This window comes from Neofelis nebulosa, chromosome 9, assembly GCF_028018385.1.
Source record: "Neofelis nebulosa isolate mNeoNeb1 chromosome 9, mNeoNeb1.pri, whole genome shotgun sequence".
NCBI lineage: Eukaryota > Metazoa > Chordata > Mammalia > Carnivora > Felidae > Neofelis > Neofelis nebulosa.
The window spans coordinates 39,445,988-39,466,030 of record NC_080790.1 but is presented as its reverse complement, the minus strand read 5'-3'; the positions used below and the strand labels follow the sequence as shown (position 1 = coordinate 39,466,030).

At 40.6% G+C, this 20,043-nt stretch overlaps 1 protein-coding gene across 7 annotated transcripts in view; it reads left to right on the top strand.

Moving 5' to 3' along the window:
- The window catches only part of RMND5A (required for meiotic nuclear division 5 homolog A), a 62,990-nt gene extending 42,947 nt beyond the window's left edge, over nt 1-20,043 (top strand). For 5 of the 7 annotated variants that reach the window (XM_058683400.1, XM_058683401.1, XM_058683402.1 and 2 more), the window contains 5 exons: nt 7,622-7,788; nt 8,938-9,103; nt 12,153-12,255; nt 14,191-14,345; nt 15,550-20,043. In XM_058683400.1, coding sequence (XP_058539383.1) covers nt 7,622-7,788; nt 8,938-9,103; nt 12,153-12,255; nt 14,191-14,345; nt 15,550-15,613 — 655 coding nt within the window. In that variant the 3' untranslated portion in view covers nt 15,614-20,043. The remainder of the gene's footprint in view (nt 1-7,621; nt 7,789-8,937; nt 9,104-12,152; nt 12,256-14,190; nt 14,346-15,549) is intronic. The other 2 variants (XM_058683398.1, XM_058683397.1) reach the window with 2 other exon arrangements.

Here is a 20,043-nt window from a genome sequence, read left to right as displayed (position 1 = left end):
AAAGAAACCAATTGAGGTGCGCCTGGGTGGCTCAGTGGGCTGAGTGTCTGACTTTGGCTCAGGTCATGATTTCATGGTTTGTGGGTTTATTTATTAGCAGTAAATAAAAAGCATGTCATATTTAAGAACTTTATTTAAAAAAAAATCGCTAATTGGTAGAACTGTGTCGTCCAGCATGGTGGCCACTTGCCTCACATTGCTTTTGGGACTCTTACCAGACACTGCATTATGGAGAGGCTCAAATTAAAAGTGTGCGTGTTGTTTGCTTTGTTTTGTTTTGTTTTGTTTGAAGTAAATTAAATGCGTAACACTATAGTTTGTATTTAAAAAAAAATTTTGTTTTTAACGTTTATTTATTATTGCGAGACAGAGACAGAACATGAGCATGGGAAGGGCAGAGAAGGGGGAGACACAGAATCCAAAGCAGGGTCTAGGCTCTGAGCTGTCAGCACAAAGCCCGACCCAGAGCTCGAACTCACAAACCAGGAGATAATGACCTGAGCTGAAGTCGGATGCTTAACCGAGCCACCCAGGCGCCCCTGTATTGTTTTTTAAAATAGCATGTAAGAAGGACAAAGATTCACACCAGTCTGAGATGAATAAAATGTTAGTAGTTCCAGTGATGAACTCAGTCCATATCTGAGAAACTGCCATTTGCACATATTTCAGAAAAGAAATATTAAGCTATTCTTTTTGGTCTCTAAAGCAAAGTTATAGGATTCTTAACCTTTTTTGGCTGAACTTTGATTTTTGTCATTTTTGCCATTCTCTGAATTTTTTAAGCACTTGATTTGGTCACCAATAACATTGAGCCAAGTCCACGTCTGTGGAGTAAATAAACGTCATTCATTTCACTGAACTTAAGCTTGTACACCACCCCCTCCCCCCCCCCCCGCCGCCCAAGAATATAGCCCTAGAGGAGAACAGAAAAAGAATATATTTGTAAGTCTTTTAAAAATTTTCTGAAAGGTTGTAGTGGAGTGTCTGTGGGAATTGGCAAGATATATTTTTCATTATTACCAGAAATAGACATCAACCCAGATTGGCAAAATTATAAGAGGAGTGAGGTAAATAGATGAGGCTGTCAGTTAGGTTCCTGGGGGACAGCAGCTAACTGTGAAGGTGGGATCTTGTTTTAATTATTTTTGGAATAACATGGAAATTCTAAATATGGAGCTAACAATGTGCCAAGTCTTTTCAGAGGCCTGACAGTTAGGATAATTAATGCTTAATGCTTTGTGGGATAATTGTGTGGAGTGGGTTGCTTCTAACTTAGTCACCTAAGTCAGTAGTATTGTTTTGGGGTCTTTTTATGGAAGAGGCACAAAAGGTCTCTTTATTAGGGAATGGAGTGGCAGTGAACAGAGATAATTGTGATATCAGTGACCTTACTGGGTGCCTTTTAGCCCTTTTTGGGGGGTTGTCTACAGTGTCTTTTTTTAAAAATTTTTTTAAATGTTTATTTTTGGGGGGCGGGGGAGGGCAGAACAGGAGACACAGAATCCAAAGTAGGCTCCAGGCTCTGAGCTGTCAGCACAGAGCCTGACGTGGGGGTCGAACCCACAAGCCGAGAGATCATGACCTGAGCCAAAGTCAGACGCTTAACCGACTGAGCCACCCAGGTGCCCCAACAGTGTGTCTTTAAATGAGGAATAGTTCTAAAGCTCATGGTGCTCTCAATAACCCACATAGGAGATTTGGGATCAGAATTTTTTTTTAACAAATCACAGTGAAGTTATAATTGAATGTTTAGTTGGCTTTTTGGTTGTGTATCGTACTAGTTGTTTTCTTTTAAAAATTAAAAATCAAAAGTTTTCTGTTGGAAATGCCATTATCTAGAAAATAGCATTCTATTTCTTAACATCTCAACTATTTTTTTGTATGTGTCTTGTATTGCTTTATAGGCAGTGGGTTAAGTTTTGGGGGCCAATTATATTTCGTGCTTTTGTAGTTTCCTGTGCTTTGGATTTGGTTATTACCAGGTTAATTAAGGCTCTGACGGTCTTCTACCTCTTATTCCTGCTCAGAGAAGCAAATACCCAAGTGAATATTCAATGTAAACTTCTAGCTACAAAAATTTGAATGTTTTGAAGAGGGTTAACTGATACATGGATATCATCATATTCCAACACAGTTGAGACTGTAAAAACCAAAGCAGCACTACTTGAGTATTACATGGAAGCGCCCAAATAATTCTTGTCTTTTAAGTATAATTTTCTTATTAAAAATCATGACTTTGAAGAACCATTAGAGTTCATCCGTTCAGTAAATACAAATTAAGTTGCTTATTATTGAATATCTATTTGTGCCCATCTCTGTGCTCAGCGCTTTAACTAGCCCCCTTGTTTGATGCCCACAACCCTTTGAGGTACCCCCATTTTACAGTAAGGAAACAGATTTCAGTTGCCCAAATTCACATTGCAGAGCTAAGATTAAAGTCCACGCGTAATTGACTCTACTAACCTGTATTCTTTATCAGTATACCCCGTTCAGAGTAGGCAGGGTGTGCCAAGATGAGCAAGACAGAGTCCCTGCCTTATAAAAGACCAGAAACTATCCTACAAATGTGAGATGAGCCATGTAAGAGGTTCAGATACAAGGGACGTCAAGAGTTCTGTGGCTGCAGAGATTATTTAGGAAAGTTGTAGAAAATGTGGCAATTGAGCCTGGCCCTTGAGTTTTTCTGCTCTATTCTCAGCTACTCACTTTGTGTTTGATTGTTCGTTTGCAAAAAATTAACCAGCACCGCCACTGGGAGGTAGGATCATGGCTTCTCACTGCACAAAGCAAACAGGTCTTCCATCTAGACCAGCTTTCATTCACTTGGACACATCACTCTTGATGGTAATGAAGTTTGCTAGATCAGGTTATCTGAATGTGTTAGGTTCAGATGTCAGGTTCTTGGCCTGAACCTGTGTCTCCATTCTAGTCTCATTATTTTCCTCCTTTAATTTGTCACACCACATGACAAACACCTCTAATTTCTCCTATTGGCCAACCACTTCTTGCTCCTGCCGACACCTACCCCTGTGCTGCTTAAGAAAAGTGGAGGGGCAGGGATCTTGGTGAGAAAAAGAAAACTAACCTAATTTTCTTTCTTTAAGAGTTGTGCCGTAGTGAGGGCACCTGGCTGGCTCGGTGGAGCATGCGGCTCTTGATCTCAGGGTCGTGAGTTCAAGCCCCTCATTGGGCACGAAGCCTACTTTAAAAAGAGTTGTGCCATAGACACGTGGACTTGCTTATTAGTTCTTCAAACATTGCATCTTTCTCCTTTGTGCCACTCTGGGCCTTCTTGGCTTTTATAAAGTTGGGGTGCCTGGGTGGCTCAGTTGGTTAACCTTCTGACTGCAGCTCAGGTCATGACTTGCCGTTGTGGGTTCGAGCCCTGCATCAGGCTCTGTGCTGACCGCTCAGAGCCTGGATCCTGCTTCGAGTTCTGTGTAAACTGTAAGTAATTGCATAAGCTACAAACCTTACTCCCAAATCACCACATAAATAACAAATCACCACATAAATAACAGATGTGCATCTTGATCACAGCCAACCACATCACTTCTTCCAAGTCTGTCAGTGACTGGTCACCGCACATTCGTTACCCCTCAGCAAGCATGTAGTTGTCTTGCCTCCTCATCCCCCAGAGATAAACACGTGCAACATATTACAGAAATGGATTTTTGAAAGAGGAGCTTGGTCAACAAAGGTGAATTGCTAGAAGTGAAATTGCACGTGATTAGAAAGAGTTGAGGGGTGCCTGGGTGTCTCAGTCGGTTAAGAGTTCAACTTCGGTTCAAGTCATGATCTCACAGTTCGTGAGTTTGAGCCCCACATCAGGCTCTGTGCTGATGATTCAGAGCCTGGAGCCTGCTTCGGATTCTGTGTCTCCCTCTCTCTCTCCCCACTGCCCCCTGCCCCCCACTCACACACACTGTCTCTCAAAAATAAACATTAAAAAACAAAAAAAAAGTTGAAAATGCCATCGACAGAGCGGAGCCAGGATGAGATGCAGGCCTGAACAAAGTCATGATAGAAGCCGTACTGAAAAAGCACTATGAATGTGAAAAATCAAGGTAGAGCCACTTTGACATTCTGTAATTTAAATTGCACTAGGAACAGAAAGCTGCTTATGGTTTAAAAGGAATGTTTACTTCTACTTTGGATTGCAGTTTTTTTTTTTTTTTAAAGGTTAGTTTGGCCATGTGGCAGTTGGCCGTATTGAAAGAAAACAGTAATTATAAGGAGATTGAAGAAGAACTTTACTGCCAAAGATGGTTTCATCAATTCAGAAGTCATCATGAACTGGCTAACGTTTAGCTCTCTGGGGAGGCTGCTAGTGTAGATAAAAATGCTGCTGTGAAATTTGTACCCAGATTCCAGAGATTAGTTAAGGCAGATGTTCTGATTGTCAAGGAAGGCAATCATTAAGAACTTCAAGCACAAAAGATACAGGATCATGAAGTGATCATGAAGGAGATAAGGGATAGATGAATTCATTTATATGAGACACCACAAGAATGTGACTTTAAAACCCATGTTTACCTGGCCAGTCAACTGTGGCCAAGGAATTGGGGTCAGGACAATACAAATGTGGGTGCCTGGAGGTATGAGGGAGAGGTGCTATAAGGCAAGGTTTTCACCTTAATGCTTACTTACATATGTTTACACGTTTGAGGGCAGAGATCCTTAGTGTAGAAAATGACATTTTGCCAGGAAGGGAGAAGCTTAGAAATGGTTAATCTAATGCTTTGCTTTGTGAGATTTAGGCTTAATATAATATTCAAAAGTTAAGATAATACATTGTTTCAAGACAGAAGGTCAAGAAATGTAATTTAAGAAATACATGACAACTTGTATTCTGTGAATTTGGAGTTTTCATTTTCCCCACATTTCTCCAGCTCCTTTTTGTAATGAAATAGCTATTTACTTTTCCTGAAAATTTCTTGGTGGGCCTGGGGGTTAGGAACTAGCAATGTTAGCTTTTTTCTGATTATTTTGTAGCCTTGTTTATAGCTAAATTTGAAAGTGAGTAAAAATAAGTGATAAATTAGGAACTACATTGTCCAGTATTTAAATACCTCTCCAAGTTAAATGGGTTACATATACATATATAGTTTGCAGAGCTTAAAATCATAACTCATGGCTTGGATTACTTTTAGGAAATGTAATTTGCAATTACTGTTAGCTTTTTTGATTAAAAAAAGAAGTTAAGAATTTCGTTTACTTTTGCATTTGCTTAAAAAGTTACTGCCTTCTTAACTGAAAGTAATTTTGTAAAACGTAGGACAGCATAGACTGTGTTAATCACTGTCCTCTGGACCACCGTTATGTCCTCCCATTATTTCTGGCCTCCTGGTGCTGCTCTGAGAGTTGATGCCCTGGTCTGGGTTGTTGTAGCCCATGCACCATAACAGTTGGTGAACAGTGCATGCAGTCCAGCTTCCCTGGAGTCATTACCATTAAAGTTTCTTGTAACTGGGAGTTATTTTTTCCTAGACAGGACAGTTTTCCCCACCTTTAATATTATATCCTGAAAATCTGCCTGTGAAAATGAAATAGATTTTTTCCTTTGTGAATTGCCTACATAAGGACTTTGCCCTCTCTGTTGACTTTCATTGTTTATTAAAATTTGTAGTTACTCTCTATTAGTTCCCTTCTTGGACTCTGTAGACTCTTACACATGTACCTCATATCAGAAACAGAAAACAAGTAGCTTGCTGCCTCTCCTTCCTTGTTAGTAGGAAAACGTGTGTTTTCCTACTAACTCATGATTTTATGAGTGAGGGGTGTAGGATAAACTTTTGGTAAGCAACATGATTTAAATGTACTGCTTGGCCAAGTGTCTATAGATAGATGGATAAAGAAGATGTGGTGTATACACATAATGAGATATTACTCAGCCATAAAAAAGAATGAAATCTTGCCATTAGCAGCCAAGTGGATGGAGCTGCAAAGCCAAATAGACAAATACCATGGGATTTCACTCATGTGGAACTTAAGAAAACAGACAAGCAAAGGAAAAAAGAGAGAAGCAAACCCAGAAACAGACTTTTAACTATAGAGGACAAACTGATGGTTTCCAGAGGGGAGGTGGGTAGGGGGATATGTGAAATAGGTGAGGGGGTTAAGGAGGGTAGTTGTTATGTTGATCACTGGGTCATGTATGGAAGTGTGGAATCATTAGATTGTACACCTGAAACTGATACAACACTGTATATTAACTATACTGGAATAAAAATAAAAATAAAAGTACTCCTTGGAACTGGAAATCATGAAGGTCCCTGACAAGCTAGATATTGCCAGACGCTCAATACTTTTGGTACTGGCAGTTGGCACTGGGCATTCATGAAAGATCGCTGCCAAAAGTACGTTGCTGGTGTCAGCAGGATTTATCTCAGACTTGGTGTTGCGACCAGGCAAGGTTTCAAAGCTTACTTAAATTTAAGTAAATATTGCCAAAGTCTAAGTGATGAATATAGTTTTAAAATATTTTTAGCAATAACCTTGATTTTGAAGTCACAGAAGCTTCACGTTTGGACTCTAAGATGTGGATGCATCAACAGGTTGATTAGAATACCCATGTGCATGTGGAACCCTTAGGGTAGGATCCTGTAACAGTAGAGTTCTGTGAAGTCTAATCCCATTCAACTGATCATTATGAGGAACCTGAAACATTTTACTTCTGTAGTTTGCAGAGCTGCTCCGGGTTTATAATCATACCCAGTTCACGTTCCACTGGTCCTTGGTGAAATGGGTTAGAATATTTGTCCAACTGAAAGTCAGATGAAAAATATGATATGGCTTCTACATCTTAATCTGTTTAAAGAGATAAAGTAATGCTTCCTTACCATTTGATTGCAAAATTGATTTTAACAGCTGGTTGGTACACTTTTCTGCCTAGTGCCCACCTGGAGTGGTAGACCCAGCTCAACATTGGTTATCCCAACTGTGTGTACTGGAGAGTCCTGAGTCCCTGTACTTTGGATCTTTCAGAACTGGATATTCTTTCCTTCATTAGCAGTATGTTTGTACAAATCGTTATGGCACAGTGTGATATAAATGTGATATATATGTAGTTTTATCTGCCGGATTAGACTGAAACACCTTGAAGCACAAATAACCTTGTTTGCTGTTTTTAATCTCAAAGTGTGCAGCACAAAATCTTGTGCCCCCAAAAAGTCTAAAAATAGATGGTTCCCATTCAGAATCTTATGATTCATTTATAAATATGCCATGCCAGTTTAACAGGAAAAGAGTAGTGGATACGGGCAATTGAGTAGTGAATCTCATGGCTGACACCTGCTTCAAAGTGGGCCTTGTACAAGTTCCAAATATATCCTGTGACTCATCAGAGTCCATCTTGTCTTGGTATAAAACCTTACTAAATATTTAATTGTCATCTGACTTAACTATTTTTATCTTACTTTCACTAGCTGAAGTGTCTCTTTGGGTGTAGTTCTGTTTATTTTCTTTACAAAAGTCTCTGGGCCAAGGGATTGATGTTACCACTGATTTCCACAAGATGGCAGACCAGACCGTTTTTTGTGTGTTGTTAGGTTTCAAAGAATTTTTGACACTCTTTGCCGGCTCTTAATTACTGTTAAAATCTTTTCTGCTTTTCCTTTAGATGGGCAGTATCAAACCGAGAAATGCTCATAGCCCAAAACAGTTCCTTGGAATTTAAACTACACAGACTGTATTTTATTAGCTTGTTGATGGGCGGAACTACGAATCAGCGAGAAGCATTACAATATGCTAAAAATTTTCAGCCATTTGCCCTAAATCATCAAAAAGGTGAGTCTAGAGTCAAATGTTTTTAATTGGAACAGACCTATAGCCACCACTGGGATTTAGGTTTATCTTAAGGAGATCTAATACCAATTTGCTAAGGAACTAAAATAATTGTAGATGCTAATCGCTTAGATTATTATTAGATCGCTGATTGGACCTAGAACAAAAGTAAAACATTGAAGCCTCTTGGATTCAAAGTCAGAAAGAGACATTGCATTTTGGGGATTCTGTATGTAAGAGATAGGAGAAAGAGCAGGCAGGCATGCCACCACAAAGTGTCCAAAGTGGCAGCAGTGACACCGAATGTCAGTGTGGGAGTCCTGGCCAGTTCTACAGCCAGAAATGTTTGGTGGCCCCATTTACGACGTTATCATTACTCATCTAGATAATGGTAGTTACACTATGCTGTGTATAAGAGTAAAGTAACTTGAAGTTCGTATTCAGTGTTTTCCTTTTCTTCCCCTTTCTCTCAATGCTGTTTCTTTGATTTACAGTGAAGGGATAAACCAAGCTTAAGGACCAGAATTTTATTTTATTTTTATTTTTTTATTTTTAAAATTTTTTTTAACGTTTATTATTTTTTTTCAACATTTTTTTTTTTTTTTAATTTATTTTTGGGACAGAGAGAGACAGAGCATGAACGGGGGAGGGGCAGAGAGAGAGGGAGACACAGAATCGGAAACAGGCTCCAGGCTCCGAGCCATCAGCCCAGAGCCTGACGCGGGGCTCGAACTCACAGACCGCGAGATCGTGACCTGGCTGAAGTCGGGCGCTTAACTGACTGCGCCACCCAGGCGCCCCTTAACGTTTATTATTTTTGAGACAGAGAGAGACAGAGCATGAATGGGGGAGGGGCAGAGAGAGAGGGAGACACAGAATCCGAAGCAGGCTCCAGGCTCTGAGCCATCAGCCCAGAGCCTGACGTGGGGCTCGAACTCACGGACTGCGAGATCGTGACCTGAGCCGAAGTCAGACGTTTAACCGACTGAGCCACCCAGGCGCCCCAAGGACCAGAATTTTAAAAGACATTGTTAATAACTTAGGCTATGTCAGTTGGGGGAATTTTTGCCTTTCTCAGCTTCCCACCCCCACATCAGCCCCTATTTCAGGAGTGCTCATTCATACCTCCAAATTGTCACTGGTTTTGTTTAGACATTCAGGTTTTGATGGGAAGCCTTGTGTACCTGAGACAAGGGATTGAGAACTCCCCATATGTTCACCTACTTGATGCAAACCAGTGGGCTGACATCTGTGACATCTTTACTCGGGACGCCTGTGCCCTCCTGGGGCTTTCGGTGGAGTCCCCTCTCAGCGTCAGGTATGGAAATGGGTCCTGCTATTGAAATATGCACTGCTTGCTTTAGTTTTTCTTAATTTCCTGTCTAGCTTTTGAAGAGAATGTTTGTCTTTCTGAAGAAGAGTACGGTTGGTATTTCAGGAGATCATCACAATTGGTGATGAAACAGTCTTAGAGCAGTGTCATCTGTGAACCTCTGGGGGTCCCCCAGAGCCTTTTTCACTGTGCCGATATTTCCACAGATGGTGCAGCAGCAGTGGTGTATTAAACTGCTTGAGCCTTAGCTCACAGATCAGCAGAGCGGTCCCAGACTCCTAAAGGACTTGGCATATTCCCCACACATCATACTTCACCACACACTTGCAGTTTAAGACACACTAGTTTTACTTAAGACTGTTCTTAAAAAAAAAAAAAAAAGATTGCTCTTGACAAAACATTTAAAATTATTAGTTTTATTACATCTTCACCTTTGAGTACACACCTTTTTGATATTCTGTGTGACAAAGTGGGAAGTTCTCATAAAGCACTTCAACTTCAAGCCAAAGTATCCTCTTGTCTCAGAAAACACCTGTGTATGTTGCTTGATTGTTATGAGCCAATACACTAGTTGTTGTTGTTTTTTAATTTTTTTAACTGTTTATTTTTGAGAGAGAGAGAGAGTGTGTGTGTGTGTGTGTGTGTGTGTGTGTAAGTGTGCAAGTGGGGGAGGGTCAGAGAGAGGGAGACACAGAATCTGAAGCAGGCTCCAGGCTCTGAGCTGTCAGCACAGAGCCTGATGCGGGGCTTGAACTCACGGGGCCATGAGATCATGAGCTGAGCCAAAGTCGGGACGCTCAACCAACTGAGCCATCCAAGTGCCCCCGCTAGTTGTTTTTTTCATGAAATAGTTCTTACTTGAAAAAAATCACTACAGCTGGGGCTCCTGGGTGGCTCAGTTGGTTAAGTGTCTGACTTTGGCTCAGTTCCTAATCTCACAGCTCGTGGATTTAAGCCCTGCATCGGGCTCTGTGCTGATGGTTCAGAGCCTGGAACCTGCTTAGGATTCTGTGTCTCCCTCTCTCTCTGCCCCTCCCCTGCTTGTGCTCTGTCTCTCTCACTCTCAAAAATAAGTAAACATTAAAAAAAAAAATTAGAATCACTACAGTTAATTACACTTAGGTTTTTGGCAGATGTTTTTTCACATGTATGAAGTGAGCCTGTCATGTCAAGGAAAGCAACTGACTATATCTTTTTGTATCTTTTAAATTCATGAGTTTAAGCTAAGATAACAATTTTGGAAAACTTGTATCTGCCACTGTGGGCATGCAGCTTCCCAATACTGTTCTTTCTCCCTGCCTCCTTCTTTTCCTTCCTTCCCTTATTTATCTGAGAGAGAGCATGCAAGCGAGTGCACAGGTGAGTGAGGGGCAGAGAGAGAGAATCCCATGCAGGCTTTGTGCTGACAGTGCTCCTGCAGTGGGGCTTGAGCTCACCCAGTGTAGATTTGGAACTCATGAACCGTGAGATCATGACCTAAGTTGAGCCAAAGTCAGATGCTTAACTGACTGAACTGCCCAGGGGTCCCTTCCCAATACTTTTCTGATGAGATTGGTGATATTAATGAATTTTATTTTTTTGAGATTGTGTAATGAAATGTGTTAACACTTAGAAGATCTTAATTCACTGTGATCTTATAAAATCGTGCATGAGTAAAAGATTCATTCACAGTGTGAGACAGACAATTGGATTTTAATGTAGCAGAAAACAAAAAAATTCAGTGGCAAGGATTCACTCCACTCTGCAACTAACCTTTAAGAATCTACTACTTGTTGAGTTTTGGTGTGGCATTAAAGGAATATCACAATTATCTGAAAAGGCAATTAAATTACTGCCTATCTGTTTAAAGCCAGATTTTTTCCCCCATTTATTTAAATCAAAAGAACACATTGCAACAAATTGAATGCAGCACAAGATATAAGAATCTGTCTTCTATAAAGCTAGGCATAAAGAGATTTGTAAAAATGTAAAACAGTGCCAGTCTTCTCACAATTTTTGGATTGGAAAATATGGATTTTTTGTTTTGTTTTGTTTTTTGGTAAGAATGTTATTTATAATGTGATATATTTATTATTTTAAACAAATTGATATTTTTTAAATGTGTCAGTTTTAATTTCTAGTACAATAATATAACCCACAGAAACAAATGCCTTTGAGATTCTTAATATCTAAGCATGTAAGTGGGTCTTGAAAACAAGAAGTCGATGAACCTGTTTAAGAAAATAACTTCTTTAGCTCTCCTATTTATTTAATTCCTCAAGTGTTTTAGATCCCTGCTATGTGCCAGGCATTGTGTGAGCTACAAAGGTGAACAAGGTACCTTCTGCCTTCCGTGGGGTGTTCCAGCTGAGCATAGGAGACACTGAGGCAGTTTGTTATAATGCATGAGCAGGCTGCAGGTCAGGTTCTCTGGGGGAACAGAGTGTGAAATGGTGGAGATGACACGCGGGAGGTTTGTTAGGATGAGCCCCCGTGGCAGAATGAAAGCAGCAGGATTAGGGTAAGTTGGACTGCAGAGTAGTCTTATCAGAGGCCTCAGCACATCCCTGAGGAGATCTGGCGCCACGGTGGGCCTGTGAAGCTGTTCCAAATTAGGGCGACAAGCTGGGCTTCTGTATCCTTACCCAGAGCAGTCATCAGATGTGACCCTGGTCAGGTGACTTGCTTCAACTGAGGGCAGTCCTGAAGAGGGACTCCGCTGAGAGACAACTGCGAGCATTTCTGGGTCTGAGAAATGAGCACTTCTGCCCTGGACAGGGGCATCCTGGTCTAGGGTCTAGAAGGAGGCTGAGCAAGAAACTGTTTCAGGATATCGTTAATGACTGATAAGCAGAGCCCATTGAATCTGGTGGTTTTGTAAAATGTGAAGGTTTTTGTTTTTTTTTTTCTTGGCACTGATTTAACAAAGCAGAGGGCATTGTGCCCTGTCCAATGGCCAGGACCCTGTGCACATGGAGTCTGGAGGGATTGATGTTTCCTGGGACCAAGCTGTCTGACACCTGGCCTGGCACTGACATTTCCTCTTCTCTCCCAGTTTCTCAGCAGGTTGTGTGGCACTGCCAGCGTTAATTAATATCAAAGCCGTGATAGAACAGAGGCAGTGCACAGGAGTTTGGAACCAGAAAGATGAATTACCTGTGAGTTCCACTTTCTACCATTCTGTTTTTTCCTGCCATGAGAAGAACATGGATGCTAAGGGTTTAAAATGCCTGTTTTGCCTTTTAACGAGAGAACACCGTTGTAGCCGTTCAGCCAGGATTCTTGTATGTCATGTGTAGACATGATTAAAAACAATAGAAATGGGGAGCTAGTACGTTTTGGAGGCGCTGGAGTTTTTGGTCTTTAATTTTGACGTAGAAAAAAACGAATACAATTTTGACGTAGAGAGCTAGTGAAGGAAGACGTCACAGGTGTGCGTGGCGTCTGTACTGTGGCACACAGTGTGTTCTGCAGGGCCCTGGAGAAACCACTCGGACTACGGTTTTTTAAAATACAAGAGCGGTGAGTCAACTGGTTGAATTAATTTAGTTTTGTGTTAAGCATCGATATTTATGAAGTCATGGGTTTGTGCTTAAAATAAGCACAGAGCTGCTAAAATAAAGGTTGTCCCTGGTACACGTGCAGTCCTCAGCGGCCCTCCAGTGCTGCGTGTCCACTGCTCTCCTGGCCATGATTTTAAACATCACCTCTAGTCACTTGCCAACCCTATTACTTCTCTAAGCAGTAGTTTGTGGTACCTTCCTTCCCTTTCTGGGGCTGTTAAAGACTAGAGATAACTGGTATGCTTAGAATAACATGGGACACATAGTAGGGACTCCAGCTTTGCTGCCATAGGAGTTATGACATGGAGTGGCAAAGGTCATTGTATGTGACCTTTGACAGTAAGCACTAAAACTTGGACTGCATTTATCATGCCTGTCACGGTTGTGTCACGGATCCTAAAAGGCTAAATACGCATTTGGCTTTTGCTTTTTGTCTGCCACGCCTGTGCACAGGTTTATCCACAGTCACCTTCCAGCTGGTAACTGTCGGTTGGCTGCCCCAGCTCCTCCTCAGAGATCTGTTTTGATTAAAGACACAGGTGCATTCCCAGTCTGAGTGTGGTCAGGACACAGGCAGCACCCCTGCTTGACTGCTGCTTGCTTATTTGAACAAGTGAAAAGAAGTTGAGCCTTCACTTGCTTTGCTGAGGAAGGTGCCTGCAAGAATCTGGCAGCTTCCCAGCTGTGCTACGTGCATCTCTGACATTTGTGCATGAGCACAGAGCACGCTGAAGTCTGAATTCACCTGACACCTGTGTGTTGGGGTAGTAAAGCAATGGGAGGTGATGATCGGACCATTATTTCTCAGGATTGTTCTGTTACACTTGGTCAACATTCTTGAAAGAGTCTGGGTAATAGACTTTATATTGATAACCATTTTGGAAGGAAAGAAAACAGAAAGAACTGACGTTTGTGGAGCCCGCTGTCGTGTGCCAACCATTGTGCTAGGTGATTTCATAGCTTTTGTTTGTTTTGTTCCCTGTGAAGAGAAATGACTGGTACACCTACCATGGCTCTGATGTACAGATTGTGAGAGGTCTTGCTGAACTTGAGCTTAAAGTCCTTGTTTCAGATAGTTTCTCTGGACCATTATACACAGAACATGGGAAACTCAGATCTGAAGCTTGCATAAAAGTAAGCCTTGTTTATTCTGTCTTTAAAGGAATTATTACACTGAATTTTGCCACCTACCTGAGTGTGCTGCAAAACAGGGTTTCTGGTGGGCTTTGCTCTTAGGGTATATCTATTCTGACAGATTTTCAGGAGTGTTCGACATCTAGAGCATTGCCTTCCTTTGACTCCTCAGACATCAGAATTTGGTTGAAAAGTAGTGTTATAAATAATCTTGAAGGTTAATTAGAATTATGAAGTAAGGCTTGAATCCCTAAGACTGCCTGTCTTTGAGGTAAGAGTGCTGTAAAAAGATACATTTGGATGAGTAGACTGATAAATGTTTTTGCTTCCCAGTGCGTATTGACATGTAGATGGTTTTCCGAGATGTAACTTGAGCCTTTTTACTGTTTTTTGAAGATTGAAGTGGACCTTGGTAAAAAGTGCTGGTATCACTCTATATTTGCCTGTCCCATTCTTCGTCAGCAAACAACAGATAACAATCCACCCATGAAATTGGTCTGTGGTCATATTATATCAAGAGATGCCCTGAATAAAATGTTTAATGGTAGCAAGTAAGTGATTTTTTTAAATGTTGGTAAAAAAATTTTCTTTTGAAACTTAGTGGGAAGGTGGTATCTGATGTTTTTTCTTTTTCTTTTCTTTTCTTTTCTTTTCTTTTCTTTTCTTTTCTTTTCTTTTCTTTTCTTGCCAGTCTTTTTATTTGTTCATGAATTTGATGATTCGATTTATAAGCATGATCTTTAACTCTTAACTTTTGGGTAGGCAGTACATTGTCATTTTCCCCCTGCCTTTACACAAATGGTAACATACCCTATATGGTACTCAAGTTTGCTTTTTTTACTTAATGATGTATTTTGAAGGTCTTTTATGTGCTACAGAAAGAGCCCTCATTCTTTTTTTAGAGCTGCAGAGTATTCTACCATATGGAAATGTGATAATTTATTTAACCAATTCCCTATCAATGAACATTTAAACATTTTTTTGTTGTAAAGAGAATTACTTTATCTACATGTGATATATAAATTGTAGACTTGGAATTGCTAATTCGCAGGGTATATACATTTATGATTTTTATACTCATACCGGGCCCAACTTATAATAAAAAGAAAAAAGTCACAAAAGCCTATTTCTAGCTTAGGCAGTTAGAACATTTTTCATTGGAGTTCACTTGAGACCTGTTATGGTAAAGTCTTTCTTTTAAAAGAAAGTCTTCGCATGTAAGGAAGCTATCTGTGCCCTTCCCAGACCATGCAGCAACCCTGGTGGTGCCGGTGGATGGTGACTAGACCGTGCTGGTTCTGGGCGTCGTTCTTTGTCGGCAGCAAGCCTTCTAGGCTCAGCCGCTGGCATCAGATTTGCTGCACTTGAGTGGGTTGTGTGACCAGTCCATTTGAAGCTTGTTCAAAGACAGGCACAGCCTAAACTTTGGAGGAGGAAAATTGGGCTTACTTTTGAAACTAAAAGAGCAATTTTCAAAACCGTTGTCTTTGTTTTGTTTGTTACAAAACAGTTTTCACTCATTTCCACTGAAGGAAAGCCTTCAGTTTAGCATCTGGCTTGATTGGTATTTATTTGTGACCCTTCAGAGCTTGGCTGGTATAATAAGGGAAAGCACAGTTAACCCTCAAAACAAAATACAGACGTGAGTGTGTGGAGAGTGTGTGACTGTTAAAGACATTGACATTCCGTAGAGGAAAATTGAATGCTCAGTACTGATCCTGTTCCTTGATTCAATGTTTTCTTTCTTGTCTTTAGATTAAAATGTCCATATTGTCCAATGGAACAAAGTCCAGGAGATGCCAAACAGATATTTTTCTGAAGAGATAACTTTAATTTGCGATTTGTAAGTGAAACTGAATTGTGGCGCATTTCAGAAGAGAACGTTCCATTTAATGCAGCTAACTGAGGACTCCCGTGTTTATATAAGCTAATGCTCCAGAAACTTTGCCAACATTTTAGTGTACACACACTGAGGGGAGTGCTCCAGATGAATATTATCATAGGGCTTTATTATATTCTTGGTCTTCATTTTTGATCAAGTAAATACACCAGCAGTTGTCATTCAATGCAGGTTTTTGTACTTAATTATATGGTGATTTTTTTACTTTTTAAGAGCAGAAACAGAAATCAACCTCCCTGCCATGTGTTTAATATTTCTCCTGCTTTTACTTTAGTCATTTCTTGATAATTGTAAGGTTTGAGAATGTTTGTGAAAAAGTTTTACTTCCTGTTATGTATACAAAATTAAATGAAAATTCTTCAGAAAAAGTTTGAAAAACTGAATTGTGGTTATAAAACTAATTTGCATTTGTTTTGCTTAAGGAAGAAAGCTGTGATAGATGCCCAGTTTGCTTTTTGGTGTTTTCCTCTGCTCCAGCTCTCCCCGAGAAGTTAGCAGACCTGCATTTGAGCTCTGCTTGTAGCCCCAGTGGGCTGCCTGTTTCTGATTCCATCATGAATTTAGCAGGTTGGTGTGAGAAGCCTTCCACTAGAACAGAGTGGAAGGAGTACTCGTGTTTCTTTGCTTTTATTGCCAAGAGGTGCTTGTTTTAAAAGGTGTGTTCAATAAAATGAAATTCTGAAGTTAGAGGTGTTCTTAAGTTAATATTTGCTCTCTTGGTCTTGGTAGCCCTATTCTCTGAAATCTGCCTTCAGGACTTGGCTGTCTGTCTCTTTGTATATCATTGCAGACACAGTGTTGTGTGTGTGTGTGTATATATATATGTGCACCGGCATCAAACATTGTGTCCCTGGAAGGGAAGAAGCATGTTCCAGTCCTAAAATGCAGTTACCAGACTCATTACTTTAAATCCTTAAAGTTAGAAGTTAGCATATTTTCTGTAGTGCAGAATATGTTTATTGCTGTTTTTGTATTTGAATAGTATACCGTTCAATGCCTCTCTTCTGCAAAGTGTATCATCTCATTGACTGTGAATCTGTATATTATTCTAATGGATACAGATAATGATCTTTTCTCTTGTGAGGTATCTTCGTTTAATGCACTGTCCAGAAATAGCCATGTGTAAGAGTCTTTCTCTATATGATGAACGAACTACATGGAAAGGACTTCTTTGGACATACTTCTGACTTAAGCGCGTTAAGTCAGTTTGACTTAAGCGCGTTAAGTCAGTTCATTACGAGAAGAATGTTCTGTGGAAATCACCAAATATTTTGCAACTTTATTTCATCTGACATGGAACTGAACGTCAATATAGGAAAACTTTGATGAGAAAACGGAGAAAGAAGAAAACACAGAAGTAAAGGACTGGGACACTTTGTGTTTTAAACTGCAGATTGGTTTCTTCCGCAGGGAGGGAGAAAACAGGTTTGGTGCTGAGTTCACTGGAAAGTGTCAGCATTTGCAGTAGCATACCAGCCCATACCAGACCAGGTGGTTTGTCCTGAAATGTTTGTCTGGGAGAGCGGGGGTACGTCTAAAGGAAAGGAGTACCTGCAGGAGAACGCTGCTTGACTGCTGTGTGTGGTCAGGCTTCCGGGTGACCGCTTTGGGCAGCGTTAGGCTATCCAGGCACGACGCTTGCTCTGTCCGACCTCGCCAGTCTTGGCCCCACCGGGACTTTAGCCATGTTTCTGCTTTCCTGTTGGAACCCTCCCTAAAGTTTCCCCTCTATCCGGTTAAGCATTGAAGGAAGAGAGCAGAGAGAAGCTCGTTGGACTCCATAACAGAAGGTAGAGAATTCCAGGCAACTCTGGCTGAGGATGTAAAACAGGTTTATGACCTATATTTTCCTTTGAATTAAAATCCAGAGGTTGTTTGTTTGTTTGTTTGTTTACTTCTTTTTTCTCACTAGGCCAGATTTAGCTTTACTCACAACTCTTATTCTCACCTTTCCACCTGAAAAACGTATAAAACATTTAGGCTTCACATAAGATTTGTACAATATAGATGTTGCTCTAGAGGCTGGTGGTAAATATTTTGGGGGGCCACACACTTCATACAGTTGGCTCAGGCCACTTTTAAGGACAAAGTGCTCTGTCCCTCTCCCAGTGTTGGGAATCCTGTTGACAGTTTTCTATGCAGCTCATGAAACTTTAAAAAGAGCATGCTTTTCACTGAAGCATTGGATTTTACAGTTTCCTGTGTAAGGTCCTTACAGTCCTACTGGGCAGGGTAGGGCCAGAAATTTGAAACTCTTGATTTGACATGAAAATTATGTCTTGTGACCTTTAACTAAAGGCATGGGCTTAAAACATTGGTGACGAAATGGGACGGAGAGGTGGATTTGACAAGGCCAGACCTTAACCAAAGATGCTGAAATACAACATGTGGTCCTTTCTGCTCTGGAACCCCCTTCACCAGTGGCGTCAGGACCTTATTGCCGAGGCCGTGTAGTCAACAGTGCAGGAGGATGCTCTTCGCCATGCTCTTCCTCTGTTTGCAGAAGGCCATGACAGAGCCAAGGGTTTTTTTTTTCTAGGCAGACTAATTATAATAATATACATCGAAAACAGAATTGCAGAGTGGTTTCCTCAATTACCTTAGGAACCATTCCATTTATCAGTCACGGACAAAGGCCATGGGACTATGCGAAACCAAGAAAACCTTATTAGAACCTTAGATTCTAATTTAGCCAGAGCGTCTGTGCTTTCAAGTACAGTCTGAAATACAGCGGCTAAATTTGTCTTTCGATTTTTTTCTCCTTTGTGTGATCACAAATGCCATTTCTGTCGTTTTGGTGGTGATTCTGTGAGACTTCTAATACATAAATGAACGGGTATTGGTGCCTCTTGATTTTAAAAATGTTGAAGAGAAGAGCCACCTCATATTCATAGGGTGTGTGAGTATTTTGTGAGTGTATGAGCATTTAATTGAAAATAAGAAAGTTATGGAGTTAATCTTTTTTTTTTTCTTTCTGTAGCAGCTGATGTACACAGAGACACTAAAACCCACAGCACATCCTGTGGGGAATGAGGATCCTCTTTTCTCTCCAGGCAGTCCCGCAGGCTGTGTAGTTCGTTCAGTATTCTTGATGCTGTGAGTTCTTTCCACCTCAGTGGTTCAGCCTTTGGGACAATAGATACTGCAAAAACCAAGAACTCTTGGTTATCCGCACAAGACAAGCTGCTGGTAGACATTAGCCCTCTGGTTTTCCAGCTCAACCTCTGATTAGTGGACTGACAGTCGAGCTGGTCAGTTTGCGTAGTCAGCAGACTCAGGTTATTTTCAGGGAAGGCATGGTTTGGTTAATTTCATCACCAGGATGTGTAAGGTGAAGACACAAACCAAATACCTTTCGTTACTTAACTCTACGTACATTATCCTTGGTAACACTAGGATGCTGTGGTCTTGAGCGAATGTTAGCAAGGAACACACACGTAGAAGGTTTGGTGCTTCATAAGCCTGTCCAGCCGTGGTGGGTTTTATGTGGTACAGTAGTGTTTACTATAAGCAGGTACAAACTTCATGAACTGTTCTTACTGAACTATGATTGAATAGATACCAAAAATAGAATGACAAATGTATTTTAATAGCAGATGAGGCAATTAGTTTTAGGGTGAGTTTTCCGCTGTTGATTTTACTTCAGGGGATAGGGAGGGAAAACAGTTTTGTTTTCAAGACCTTTCCCTCTACAGTTGTAAACTGTAGTGAGCATATGCTTCGTTTACTTCCAAAGAGGCAAAAGCAGCTAGAATTGGCTTACGGCACATGCTTTGTTTCATGTTGTGGGTGAGGATTTCTACTCTTATTTTAGCAGTCCCTTCACGTTCTCCAGCAAGGCAGATGTGGGGTTCACTAGGATTTAGTGCCTGATCTTTTCTTTGGGGAAGGGGTGGGAGTGAATGTATTGGGGATGGGAGGGAAGCAGGAGTAGATGGGAGTGTGAGTGCGTGTGCATGTGTCTGAAATTCACCATAATCCCCCACCTGTGTCTAGCAAGGAACAGGTATTTAATGTATTTTGCTCATGACTGCAGTGTGCATGTATCTTTTTTTTTTCTCCTCCGTGTTTTCTAAACTTACACTAAAAGGATTCATTAAATCATCTTGTTCAGATGGCTCAGGATTGTATTTCTTTTGCTTACGCTGTGCTCTTGGGTTCTATAGTATTTCTATAATTATGTAACAAAAATAGTGTTGCACTGTAATCTATCATATAGAGCTATATGTATGGAAAATTTTGATCAGTTTTTTAAGAAATGTATCCTGTTTGCAAAGGCACAATAAAGTTGCATCTTATAGACTATAGGCAATAAAGCTAACAATAAACCTTATTTAACACAAACCATA